General features: G+C 42.5%; 1 protein-coding gene across 1 annotated transcript in view; it reads left to right on the forward strand.

The window, feature by feature from the left end:
- The window catches only part of LOC138510876 (long-chain-fatty-acid--CoA ligase ACSBG2-like), a 366,119-nt gene that overhangs the window by 51,517 nt on the left and 300,073 nt on the right, over window positions 1–14,529 (forward strand). Inside the window, exons 2-3 of the mRNA XM_069626532.1 lie at window positions 9,531–9,820; window positions 12,728–12,816. Of these exons, the coding sequence (XP_069482633.1) occupies window positions 9,531–9,820; window positions 12,728–12,816 (379 nt within the window). The remainder of the gene's footprint in view (window positions 1–9,530; window positions 9,821–12,727; window positions 12,817–14,529) is intronic.

Raw genomic sequence — 14,529 nt, forward strand, 5'->3', positions numbered from 1 at the left:
CTATGATTGTTGTCTCTGTCCTCCCTCTGTTCCCCCTTCCTTGCCTCGTTGCGCCTTGAAACACTTGGGTCTAGGCGTGTTACAAATACCATATCACATCATATCATCCAGTTTTTGATAGCGTTAGCACAGGTAAAAACAGAGTCTGTTGCCTTCACAGCGAAATTTTATCTAACATAGATCTGTGTGTAGTCCGTGTAGGAATGATATTTTAAATCAAACCTGGAGAAAAATGTCCATCAACAGAGTTAGGAAGACATTGAACAATATCAAGGACATGACTACCCCTGTGGTACTCCACGTGAGACTGGGAGGTCGTCGGAGTAAAATACTCCAAGTTTGACTACTTGGGTCCTGTGCTCTAGAAAGGACTATCAGTACTGAGAAACTTTTCGCTTTCACGTCTGTTACTTTTAACACTGCACACAGCATCTTACAATGCAGTGCAATGGTGACACTTTGTATCACCCAAGCTTTTTGGAATGTATGGTTACTTTCATGTGTGTCTGAAGACAAGCTGGTGGCAGCAGATACATTTTTACAATTTTTCCATTCTTTTTAGTGTGCACATTCACGTTTACCATGTCTATCTAAACATGGCTAGTTCCCTAAAATAGCCAGGCCATGAGATTTTCACTTCTTCGTTGGCCATGCTGTAGTATTGCATTCTTCCTACCTTGCCAGGTCAGGTAATTCCATATAAAGTCATATACTTGCCTGGGAAAGTTGCTGCCTTTCTGGGCTAGGGATGCCTTTGTGCATGTGTGGCCCAGGAAGGGTGTGGGACGTCACATATGTGGTGCCAGAGCGTCTGTATCTGTGGCAAGAGTGAAACCAGTAGTTGTCCCAGATCGGACAACTACTAGCTGTTGTAATGGTGCAGATCCTTACCATTGGTAGGCTTGGACTTGGATTTGAAGAAGACTCCTGTAGCCATTTATTCAGATCAGCGTTACAGCCAAGGATCCCTCATAGAAAAACAGCTGACTGAAGATCTGTAGATGACTCCTGCAGAGGCCTGGCATCCCTTCCTGCGCCTTGACCGGTCAAGCCCTGTTGGACTACTTGATCTCTGAGACCCTGAGCAGTTCCTCAGCCCTTGGACTAGTGGGACCAACTATTCTCTATGTGTTCTCATAGACCCAATCATCCTAAGCCTTCGGAAGTGTCCCTGAGCCACCTAGTGAACTGGCCAGCTCTCTCATGGGCTATTTTACCAGAACCTAATGTATAAAGGGTTTTTTGGAAAGGTAACTTGCACGCAACCCGCAGATGAAACAATGAGCACAGAACTAAAGCTACAATAATAGTACTGTTGTCAATACAAGCATTGTGTAACAAAGTTATAATTGGTGAAGAAGGACACCCGACATGTATTTCGACCACCTGGTCATTATCAAGGCTGATTAGATAAAGAAAGTGTTACAAATGATTGGTAAAAAATACGTAAAAGAAATTTCCTAATTGGCAATTTAACATAAACCATACACAAGATCACAAAATAAAAAAGAAAGCATGCGATCAATGTCAAAGGTAACGTGTGCATTTGGCAAAAAAATATTACAATCAGGTAATTAAATCAGGAAAATAGAAAAGAAGAGAACATACCATCAATGTAACAGTTCAGGTAAGGAAACGGGTAGACGGATACAAGCGTATGCAAAAATAAATCCTCAGTTAGGATACACAGATGCTTAAAACAAAGAATAGTTTGAAGAAAAAAAACACACAGGACCGACACTGTGTACTGAAATTGTTGAAATAGTGCCTGTGTTAGAAGCCCTTAATCCAAGTGCCTATTAAAGCCATAGAGCAAAGCCAGTCTGTTTGACCATTTGCAGGGCACCTTAATCGATCCCAAGTGAGCAAGAATTATGAAATGGGCCATGTCCCAAAGAGGATTAACCAAGTAATCAGTAGAAATAATATCTGGGTCTAATGCATCACCCAAAACCCTGTGATAGGTCCCGGATAGTAAAATGAATGGTGCTTACCAAAAAGGTCAAACGGCATATATTCTGCTCTGTTAGAAAGGTAAAAATTCCATATGGCGGGTGAGACAAAGGGGGATGTGAAAACAATTGTATGTCAAAGCTACTGCAATAATTGCGAGTATCAAATAAAATAAATATCTATATAATGTACGTACCTGTTTCTAAATCGGTAATGAACAGATCAGAAATAAATGATGTGGTCCAAAGGAGTTTAGGCTGAACGTGGCGTTAGCCATAAGAATCCAAAATGATTCAGGCTAAACATGGTAATAGCCGCAAGAAACAATTCTGCACTACTTGTTAGCATCATGAGAGGTTAGCTTAGAAAATAACAAAAGAAACAGATTTAAAAAATGTGCTTCCAAACATGAGCGTTATCTACGTCATTCCTCGAAAACCTAACTAATGCACAAAGAATGTCGCAAACCTAATGAGATCTAGTAAAACTGCTACACTTCAAAGCTTTGTTACGTAGCTTTATTAAATAGCCCCCGGAGCACAGAAACGTTCGGAAAGTTACCTTCACTCTCCACCGTTCTCTCCCTACGTAAGTACATTCTAAGATAAACATTCCACTGACAATGATGTCAGCGATCACCCAACATCTCCCTTCTCATAACACAACAATAGGAAAGTAGAAGAAAGGGAAGAAATTAAAGTGGAAGAAAAACAAAGGAAGAGAGAAAGAGAAAATAAATATGGATAGAATTCTTTAGCAGAAGATAAATCCAATACCACAATTGGTGTTGATTAAATGAAAAAGGATACAAACAGTAGTTCCAAAAGTTAGTAATAAACATAGTCACTATTGAAGTTACAAATGATTTTCCGGTTCCTCCTCGATAGTCGCTCATTTGGGATTCCACATTTAGCATTACCGGGACCACTGTTAAACTCTTTATTCCCTTGACCAGGTAGTTTCGCAACTCCTGGATCACAACCCATAGTAGAACCCATATCCATGAAAATGTCATCATGCACCTCATTAGGTGTTCTTATCTTGTTATTCTTGTCCTTACTCGTGCTTGGTATATTGAAATCTGTCTCAATTCTCACCAGATCATCACAAGACCATCTTCTCCCATCCTCCAAAATCACTGACTTGCCGTGACAACTCTTCACCCTTTGTGGTGATCTGAACTTGGATTCCCCCTTGAGTGTTTACTTTGGTTCTCTAATTCACACACAGTCTCCTTCATTGATTGTCATTTCCTTCACTCCATTTTTGGAGTCATAATATTCTTTGTATTTGACCTGCTTTTCTCTTACATTTCTCAATATCTGATTCATATCTATTTTTGCTTCACCCGTGTCCATGAAAATCCTTGCAGGTCGATTGGATGCCACTCTGCCATGCAACATAGTGAAAGGTTCGGAGTTGACTTATATGCACATAGGTCTTCTTTTAGTGTCTCCCTCCATGGAAGGGTGTTGGCAATGGCCAACTGAATCACACTTCTTATAAACCTATTCATCCTTTCCACGAGTCCATTTGAAATCGGATGATACACTGAGAATGTTACATGCTCAATTGCTCTATCCCTCAGGAATTTTTAGAATTCTAATGACAGAATTTGTGACCCATTGTCTGACACTAATTCCCTGGATCCCCTTCTCTGTTGAAAATCTCTGTTAAAAAGTTTGTAATTTTCTCAGTGGTGACATTTGCTTCTGACACTCCCCACTCTGTCCCTTTCGAAGTATAGTCCACCAGTACTATGATGTAAATCTTAACCATTTCGAGATTCTCAAATGGCCCCATTACGTCAATTGCCAACTTGGACCACACATTCTCTGGAGGCTCTACTGGTTGCAATGGCGTTTTCCTCATAACCTTGGATTTGTCACTTGCAGCACTTGCAATTCTTTCAATTTCCTCTGCCTCTCTGCACATTCCTGGCCAGCAATAGTTGCTTCTTATCCTATTTTTTGTCAAGCTCCTTCCCAGGTGTCCCTCATGCGCCAAGTCAAGTAATGTCTTTCTAACTTGTACAGGAGGAATTACACGATCGCCTCTATAAATGTGTTCCTGATCCATGGAAATGTCTTCTTTGATATGTACAAAATCCGCAAGGTCTTGTCCACATTCCTTCCAGTCACTAACTCTGGCTCTTCTGATTCCATGTTGTTCTTGGTCAGATTCAGCCATAATTCTCCATTCATCTTTGGCAATAGTTGTATTAACCGTGGCAATGATATTTCCTTCCTTGGATACAAGAAGGGTACCCTCATTAGTCGATAATCGTGAAAAGCAATCAGACACTTGATTTTGTACACCTGGTGTATAACATAGTGTAGATTATACTGCATAATGTCAAGCATCCATCGTCTGATCCTCGGCGATATAAAATGAGGAGTTTTAGACTGAAGAACATGCAGCAACGGTTTATGGTCTGTTTTAAGCAGGACAGGTAAACAAACCCCAAATCAAATTTCAAAAATGTTCTAGGATCCACTTCACTCCTAAAGCTTCCCTTTCTATAGTGGAATAATTTAATTCTGCTCCTTTCAATACTCTTGATGCAAAAGCAATTGTTATCAGATTTCCACCCTGTACCTGTTTGAGTACTCCTCCCAAACCAACTTTGCTCGCATCCACTGATATAATTGTTTTGGCTTTACAGTCAAACCTTCCCAATGCTGGTGCCAGGTTGATGGCAGCCTTTATATTTTAAAATTCATCTCTGTACTCATCAGACCACACATATTTAACTGATTTTTTAATGAGGCTTCTCATATTCCTGGTCCTATCAGAATAGTATTTTATGAATTTAGAATAATATTCTGTCATACCAAGGAAACTCGTCAATTGGTCCTTATTTTCTGGTTCAGCAATACTCAGAATGGTGTCCATTAACTCTTTCTTAGGGCTGATTTCTTTATCATCTATAGAGTGACCCAGATATGATACTCTGTCGCATTTGATCTTGCATTTGTCCAATTTTAGAGTAAGACCACTCTTTTGAAACACCTGCAATACCCCCATCAACTTTGCGTCATGCTCTTCCTCAGTAGCGGCAGAAATCAGGACGTCGTCTTGGAAGCAGTGCACACCTTCTAAGCCCCCAAACAGAAGTGACATGAGTCTTTGAAACACTCCATTGGCCGACGCAAGCCCAAACGGCATTCTTTTAAATCTAAATGCACCCAAGGGGGTAACAAAGGACATAAGATTTCTCAAACTTTCCTCTAAGCAATTTGATGATATGCCGAGGACAAATCTAAGGTACTGAAACATTTTACCGGCTTCATGGTTGTTAACAGTTCACTTATGTTCGGAAGGGGATGCCTGTCAACCCAAATATTCTTATTGAGGTCCCTTAGATGTACACACATCCTTATGGAATTGTCAGGTTTCTTTACTAGCACTATTGGGGCAAGCCACTCAGAGCATTCTATGGGTTCTATAATATCTTTTTCACATAAGCGTACCAGTTCTTTCCTCAGTGCTTCTTTCGTACCAACCGGAACACCTCGAACTCTGTATGCTACAGGCACAGCACCTTTCTTTAGAAGAATTCTATGCTGAAAACCCTCCAAAAGTGTTACACTCACCTGGCTCCCACAGGGGCGTCTGTCAGACCCGGACTGCTGGGGCCTCCACCCACGTGATGCGTAGTGCAGCGATGACTGACTGGATCTGCCCTCCTAATCTTGTCTGCTTGGCCCGTAGAAATATTCTCCTACAAGTGGAGAGATGGATTTAGCCACTTGTGGATTCAAGTGATAGCACCCCCACTGTCCTCCCCACTAATCACCTCTGAAGCACCCTCTCAGCAATCTCACCTTATATTCTTGAAGGATGAGCCCTCCATCCTGTGAAGCACGCAGGGGCGCGTTGATGACCAGTTACTTCACTGGCCTGAAGATATTGGAAGAGTTGTAGACGAATCTTGACTCCAAAAGGTCCTGGCGAAGAGCCGTAAGTATATAGTTCGTAAGAGTTCAAAAATGTCTGGAATTCACTCCTGCACAATTCCTCTTTTATCTTGCAGCTTTGACCCAATAAGAAGATTGACAGCTGAAAGCGCTCCGGTAAAAGTCTGTGTTACCCAACACTGTCCGGAAAATAATGCCAAGGGTTAAACTTGCTGCTTTCTCCTTATCTTACAGGTGCGGTATAAGAAGATGTGGCGTGCTGACACCTATGGTCTTCCTCGCCTCTACTCGTGTATATGTAAACTGGGATAAGTATTCGTTGTTAGAGTAATAGGGTCCTGTCTAGCATTGAAAATATATGCAATTTTGTGTTGCAGCCTTTGGGAGTGGTAGTTAAATCAGTATTCTGAACGTCATGGTATGAAAAACAAGCGAAACGAAATAACTTGCTGACCCAAGCACTACTAAATAAGTGCATTTTAAATCGAGAATGGGTTAAATGGGCTTACCTTTTTAGAAACAATGGGGAAAAATCCCTAAAGAATCACATGGCTGTTGCCCGAAAAAATAGGCTGAATCGCAGCCAATAGGATCTCTTAAAACCAACCGTTCGAAGTTGTCGGAAATACGTCGGAGCGCGATGATGTCATACGTTCTAAAAACGTATGATGTCAGACATGTAAACAAAACTGAGTCCCGGTAACTACGATTCGCAGAATAGGTTCAAAAGGAGTATACACATGAGAAACTAATATACATTGAAGATTCTGTAATACAGAATAGGTTATAAAGGTATATACAAAAGGCAAGCTAATATACATTGATGAAAAAACTGTAATGTGGGCAAAAATGACGTGCATTCCACTGTATGCTGAATGTGAAAAAAGAAATATGTACACATGACAATCACACCGCGTGTAAAAGTACAAAAGGCCAACTTAAATTGCAAAAAAGAGTAACGCAAATGTAATGGTTATTCCAATGATACTGTCTAAGAATTAACATGGAAGGCTATCTCACCCTGAATGGGTTAAATGGATTGGTACCTAATCCAAACCGAATAAGCAAAATGACAAAGAATCATTCCTTGGAAAAATAGCATACATAGAACACAATGGTGGAGACAGGAAAGATCTGAGCATAAGGTCAATTGTCATGGCTGCAAAAATGTCCAAAACCATATAGATAATGTACTTTAGGAAAAAAAAATAAAGAACTGGACGCCTTTATCCCACATGGATCAGAAGGTGCCCTGCCTTATGGAGAGAACAGAAAGGCTATATTTCTAAAAACGTCTAATTGTGGCAAAAAAAGTATCATAATTCCCCATTGTCTATTGTGCAAATAGCTGAGTACAATGGCTGACTTTTTGATAGTAGGTGCCCTAGTGAAGGTGAATTTGGGATTTTGTGAAAAAACGGGCTGCAGATGACTCCTGAAGAGGCCTGGCATCCCTTCCTGTGCCTTAACCGGTCAAGCCCTGTTGCACTACATGATCTCTGAGACCCTAAGCAGTGCCTCAGCCCTTGGACTAATGCATAGCTATCAACTCACATGCTTTTGGCGGGTGTCATCCACCTTGTAAAGGGCTGACTCACCCGCCAAGCCTCCTGCACGCCCATTCATTCCAATGGGCGTCTCAACCGACAAAAAAAAAAATGGGTAATTTCACCCGCCTTTGCAACACAAATGGTTGAGAGCTATGCTAATGGGACCAACTATTCTCGATGTGTTCTCATAGAGCCAATCATCCTGAGCCTTCGGGAGTGTCCCTGGACCACCTGGTGGACTGACCACCTCTCTCATGGGATATCTTATCAGAACCATCACTGTTCAGTGGTTGCACAAAGATCTTTGTAAGTCACTAGCTTGTGAGTCGCATTCCCACTGATTTTCAGGATCAGAGGATACTGTCCTGGGGAGGCTTCTGCAACAGCGGCTGGAACGATGCATGTCGTCACCTGTGTGTGGAGATCGTTGCTGGAACTGACCTTCCTCACCCTGTGAAGTGTCCTGAATAGGCCTGCATCAGTGAATCTTGCATTTATTCCTCGCCAGGGATTGCATCTTGCATCTGTACCCGACCTGAAAAATCCTTGCACCTGAAACTTCCTCTCACTGAAACCAATGGCAGGAAATCCACCCTCCAACAACCCCCAGTTGGCCCATCAAGTCATCTGGGAAAATCGAAGTAAGCGGGGTAAGTAAACGTAAAGCATTAATTCCCCCCTGTACTCCGCAGGATAACATTCTGAATCAGTAATTTTGTATCCTAAACTTCCATTCCACTGCCTTTTGGTTGTCGAATGCGGGTAGTAGTTTCTGAAAGATAAGAATACATTACTTACCTAAAGTAGCCTTCTTGAATATCTTCTTTAAACAAGCACCAGCACAATAAAATTAGAACTCACCTGCACAAGGCCCCATTTCTCTTAGTCATTGGGCTGCTGAAGTTAGGGAAATTCATGTGTGAGTTAGTTCTATCTTTACTTTATTCATTTACTTACCTCCTGTGTTGATTAAGCCATTTGAGTGCATTTTTAGAACCTATGGTAACTGTATATATGTTTAATATTGAGTATTGTGCGTTATTATCACCTGCTAGTTTCATTGTTTTAGTGTGTGTAAAGGCTACAATAAAAAGTGTGTTTATATACATACCTGTCTAAATGGAATTATTATATGCTCCACTGTGTGGAATCATTGAGGGCCCCTGACCCCACCCCCACTCTCCTTAGACTAAGCCCTGACTGTTATTCATTGCTAGCTGGATTGAGTTTTGGCTAACCTCGAAGAATACCCTGTTCACTAGAACTAGGGTGGCCTCTTAACATCGGTCCACCAGGCCAGATTCTAGAAATCCATCTTAACATCGATTAGTGCAACAACTACCTAGCACTGAGAGAAGACTTTTAACACGTCTTAATTAGTTGAGGAGAATATGGTTATTTTCTTTTTACAGAACTCCATATTTTAATTCATTATGTCATGCTGTACATTGCTGCGTGCACATACACAATGGTTGTATATTACGGGCTCAGGGCCAATACTTAAATATAGCTTGGGGGTACGAAATACACTTTTAGGGTCATTAATCACTTCGTAAAAATGTCAAAATTGCTTTCAGTTAAACTTAAAAGCACATGCTGGTTTAATTGAACAAAAACTGTATTGTGATAGATGTCCTACTGTGTCAGTAGCATATTATTTTCATCTCTATGTATGGGTTATAATTTGAATTGTTAATATGATGATGACAGCTGGTCAATTGTGAAGAATGTGATTGTAAACTTGCTGATTTTATGGATTTACAATGAAATAAATAATTATTGACTGACTGATATGACACTAATTCATTTTTATAATTTCCTGCTGTCTGACTGTTTTTGAAGATGTGGTAAGTTCTGTATTGCTGTGCAGATAAGCATGTCAGAGAACGTTTGATTTCCTGATCTTTTGACCATTGATTGTCCTTAGCTTTAACCTAGTCATCATGTATTAGCCTAATGTCGACTCTTTCTATAAGGATATTGTACATACCTTTTGATGGTATTTGCTGGAGTAGATAGAGTGGGAGTAAAATGATAACTAATCAGGGAAATGTCAAGGAAATGTCTTTCTTGGGGCAATCCTCAGACACTGGCTTTTCTTTCACAGGAGATTCATCTTCTCCTGTCCTTGAGATGAATAAAAAACCCAGAGATATCAATTTGGCTCCATCAGACAGTCTGTGGACAACACATAGAGATGGAGCTGTGAAGCTGCGCATGGAAGAGACGGGTCCAGGCTCGGTGACACCAATCACTGCAGTGCAGCTGTTTCAGGACATTGTCCAGAGTTGGGGGCCTCTACCGGCACTGGTTGTGAAGAGAGATGGGGTGTGGGAGTTCACCAGCTATTTGCAGTATTATGACCTCTGCCGGGCAGCAGCTAAAAGCTTCTTGAAGGTAAGTCCTTGTTTCTGGACTTTTCTATTGATGGGCCTTTGTGAAGGTGCAAATACTGTTGGAAAATCAGAGTCAGTGTGAGATGGATGTAGGTGTTCAGTCATTTATGTGCGCCCCCCTCTTGCTTCTGAATGGATTAGCAGTGTTGGATGTCTGTGACTAGCCACCTTCTGATTGTAGCTTCAGAGGTTTGTGAGCTGGGCTGCTGACTTCTAAAGATAATTAAAGGATGTCTAAACTGTTTCATACGATCAATGTAAAACTTTAGTGCTTCATGACGTCGCAAGAGTGGAGAACAACATCAGCCAAAGACTGTGGATTCAGAAAAAAGGGGGAAGAACAACCTCCTAACTGATATGGAACGAGGGCAGTTGCTTACGTAGGAAATAAGGGGTGAGTGCATAAAACCCTATCCTTATGGAAGACAGTGTAGGGCTCAGAAGCTGATAGATCCTGGATTCCGTTAACTGATGTGGAATCAGGAGAGCTGCTTACGTAGGAAAAAAGGGGGTGAGTGCATAAAACCCTTATCCTTATGGAAGATAGTGTAGGGCTTGGAAGCTGATAGATCCTGGTTTAGATCCACTTTCCATGATGACGTTTCAGCTCGCTGAAAGCCATAGCTTCAAATGGTTTGAACGTCAATGTTGAAAGGACAATGTTCAGATTCCAAACCACGTGAGGTCTCTTGACCAGGGGATAGAATATGGTGTGACCCTCAAGGTGCCCGCCCACAACTGTTTTGGAGCTGGAGAATCACATGGCTTGGTTGTAGCGATATGCCCCAATGGCTGAAAGATAAGATCGCCACGATTCATCCGAGACCGGATGCTCGAAGATGTCACATTAAGGAGAGGAATTCATTCACAGTTCAGGACTCCTGGTTGACATGTGTGTCCAGAGTCCAGAAGCAGAACCTGGTCTGTTTACTCTTGTACCGGGCCTTCATAGAAGACGTCTTGGCTGCCAGGATTAATTCACTTGCTTTCCTCAGATAACCCGAGATGACCTAGGGTGAGTTGCTCAGAAACCCAGCAGCTAAGCAGAACAATCGATGAGAGAGGTGGCAAACTCTTGCCTGCTGCTGGTGTAGGAGATTGTGTGCTGTCAGTAGGGAATCAGACATTCCCTGTGAGCTTGAACTAGATGAGAGAACCAGAACTGCGCTAGCCACTGAGCGGCTATCAGAATGAAAGTGGTGTTTTGCTGGAGGAGACTCTCTAAATGTGTCTGGGGAGAAGAGTTATAGGAGGAAATGTAAATGGAGACTGGACACAAGTGCATCTCCCATGGAGTTCCTCCCGGAAGCTCCCCTGCCGGAGAAGAAAGGACACTTGCTGTTCTCTGCTGGGACAAAAAGGTCTACCTGTCTCTCCATCCCCCAAAGGAGGAGTCAAGAGAGACACACTCCTCTTGCATAGAGCCCCCTATTCAGTTGAGTGGTAAGAAAGATTGGGCGGTGAGGCCGGTGGGAGGAGTCAGCGTGGCCGGGAGTGCCCAGGCATGGCCTAGTATGTAACAAATATAAAGAGGAATTTTCTCATTTGTGGTGCAAAAGGCTCAGTCCCATTCTGTGGTGGGGCTTTTAATAAGTGATTGATTGATTTTGGTTTTTGTAAAGCGCGCATACACCAGGCGGCATCTTGGCGCCAGAGAATATAGCAGGAGCACAATAGCCTAGAACAAGTGCATCTTAATGGCATGCCTCAAAGCAAAATTATCCTCTATGGCATAGAGATTATGAGATAAGGAGTTCCATAGCTTAGGAGCTGCGATGGAGGAGCGCTTCCTGTACTATTCAGGTGGAACCATGCAACAGGAAGAAGGTGAGCATCCAGCGAATGCAAAGGGCGGTTCGGAACGTATGGACAGAATATTTCCTGCAAATATTCTGCCCCATGACCATAGAAGGCCCGATGGACAATACATAGAGACTTAAAGCTGACCTGCTTCTGAACCTGCAGCCAGTGACGCCTACGGTGTACAGGGGAGATATGTGAACCATGGGCAGTGTTGGTAGCTATGCAGTGAGCCAGGTTTTGGATAATTTGCAGGCGATGGAATATATAGACAGGCTGGGCAAGAAAAAGAGTGTTACAGTAGTCTAGAAACTAAGGGTGAGAGAAGCGACCACCAAAGGATGCAGATGGCTAGGAGGGAAGGGCACAACCTTTAGAAGGACTCTTAACTGGAAGAAACCAGCCTTACAGACAGCACCAACCTTAGCTGTGGTAGATAGAGATGACAGGAATTTTAAAGCTACATTTGTGACCTCAGATACCGGATAGGGACAAGGACCTAGTTCTGGAGGCCAGAAAACTGGAGACCAGAGGCAAGAAAAACAAGGAAGGGCAGAGCGTGGGCCGTGGGGGTTTTCTCCATTCAGCTTCAGCCAATTGCTGCCAATCCAACCCACCCACAGCTGCCAAGCAACCCCTAAGCTTAGACTCTGTGTCCGGCTGGGCTAAATCCAGCCGGACATTGATTTGAGTGTCATCAGCATAGGAGTAGGAACGGTAGCCATGGGAGTCAGTGAGTAGAACAAGAGGCTGAATGTAGATGTTAAACAAGGACAGAGACAAGGCAGATCCCTGGAGGACCCCGCAGAATAGCAAAGTAGGAGAAGAAAAGAAAGAAGATAGAGCTAGGGATTGGCCCCTGTCTGTCAGAAAGGATGTGGTTCTAGGGACTGACAGGTGCGTTTATTCAAGTATGCCAGCATGTCTTTTGTCTGTTGTTCATGTAAGACCTTTTTCTGGAATATGTGAGGAGTATGAAGGACAGCCTCTGTGAGTAAAACTGCTAGTTGTGAGTTATATTTTCTTTCACCAGTCACCCAATATGGTTAACATGGCAGAATTGTTTGAATCTTATTGTACTCTCTTCTGTTATGTTCTTACCTGACAGCTTGGGCTGGAGCGTTTCCATAGTGTCGGGATCCTAGGTTTTAACTCCCCAGAGTGGTTCATTGCCAACATCGGCGCAATCATGGCCGGGTGAGTATGTGGTATTTTTCTTGCAAGCTTATGCTTTCTTTTATCTCCCTAAATATACATTGCAATTAACCCTGGCCACCCACGGAACTTACTGGTGCGCAGTTATTTGTGTGGGTCTTTGATGAGCCTCTCTCAATAGAGTGCATGGTTCCAGACATGGACCACTTGCTCACTGTGCCCAGTGCTACGCGTTAAGTGATCTAGCAGTTCAAACATGGCACTAAATGGTACATATTTTATTTTCCTTCATGAATTGGCACATCCAAGCTTAGAAGTTATACAGTAGCTTTCCACCTAAAAAGTAAATGATAAAAGCACCCCTGGTTAAGAAGTGTTGGCTCAAATAATTGTCATCACATCAGGTTTCTCTCTTGGTTATATGTGATTTTAGGGAGAAAAGAATTCAGAGATGGATGTTAGACAACAAACACAAAGAAAAAGAATAACTTTTTTTTTATATTTGGGGGGTCTCCCCCCCAAGCCCGTTTCCCTATGATTTTAACCCCGCCCCAATCCCCTCCCCATCTGTTATATCCCTTTAACCCACCCTTTTCCCTTTTTTCTGGTAAAACATACATCTCTGAAATGTCTTTTATAAGAATTACTGGATACCTTCTCTCTTGCGTGACAAGCCCACTGCACTGGAGGGACGTTCTTAGCTAAAGCCAATGGTGAATAAGGCAATGCAATATCCAAAGCACCATTGGAATTAGTAAGGGCACATACATTTCTATTTTATTTATGGATGTGTGGCTAAAGATGTATTAAAACTGCATATAATCAATGAGTCCCCGCTGTGCATTGTACCTAGCAGAACATCCCGGGCAACCAGAGGAACCTGGCCAGGAGCCGGAAGACAGTGCATCATGTGTTACTAGATTTTAAGTCACCAAACTGCCTTTTACAGGGTGGAAAGGGGCTTCCTCCTCAGAACATTGGGATATGAAACATCTTCACATATAGGGTGAGAGACTACGGTAGAAGAACACATTTACAGAGAGCATTATTATCAAAACATGGCTAGGCACCCAATAGGATTTCCCTCAGACTCACATTCCTATCTAGAATCATGCAAGCGGATGGCAAGCTCAGAGACAAAACCATGCAAGGCAATAATGTCAACGTGTTTATCAGTGATCAGAGGGGACTTCAATACCGGTCTACCCTGATGTTGTCAGGACTTTAGGGAAAAAGCCTACATTAGCATGGACATATGAGTCAGTACTGAAATAATATTAGCATTCTCCAAACAAGTAGCCTTTATTGCTTATTTGGCAGTTGCCATTTTTGGGCCCTTTGATACATCTTCACACATTTCAAAACCGCGTTTGATGTTTGCATGTACTGTAAAGTAAGGTAATGTTGTTTTGTATGTTGTACCTTTGCCATTTTGGCTATGTCGCTGTATGTGGTCATGCAAGAAAAGCTGGAGACAGCTGCTAATGGGATAAAGGGAGCAGGAATATGTGAATTCTGTAGTGCCGATGATAGTACGCCAGAAGATCCCAAGTCTTGAGGGCTGGTTTATTCTATGTGGGCATTGACCAAGAGAACCTTGAGATGTGTGCTGCATCCAGAACTGAGAGCCTACAGCTGATCAGCCAAAATCAGCATTACCAGGACCTGGTGAGCTGCTGGTGTTAGTAGGTTCTGATACTGATAGCGAATTGAGCTGTGCTGTTACTACCTTAGTATGTTGCATCCAGAAGGGAG

Source organism: Ambystoma mexicanum, chromosome 6p, assembly GCF_040938575.1.
Source record: "Ambystoma mexicanum isolate Mex_15411 chromosome 6p, UKY_AmexF1_1, whole genome shotgun sequence".
NCBI lineage: Eukaryota > Metazoa > Chordata > Amphibia > Caudata > Ambystomatidae > Ambystoma > Ambystoma mexicanum.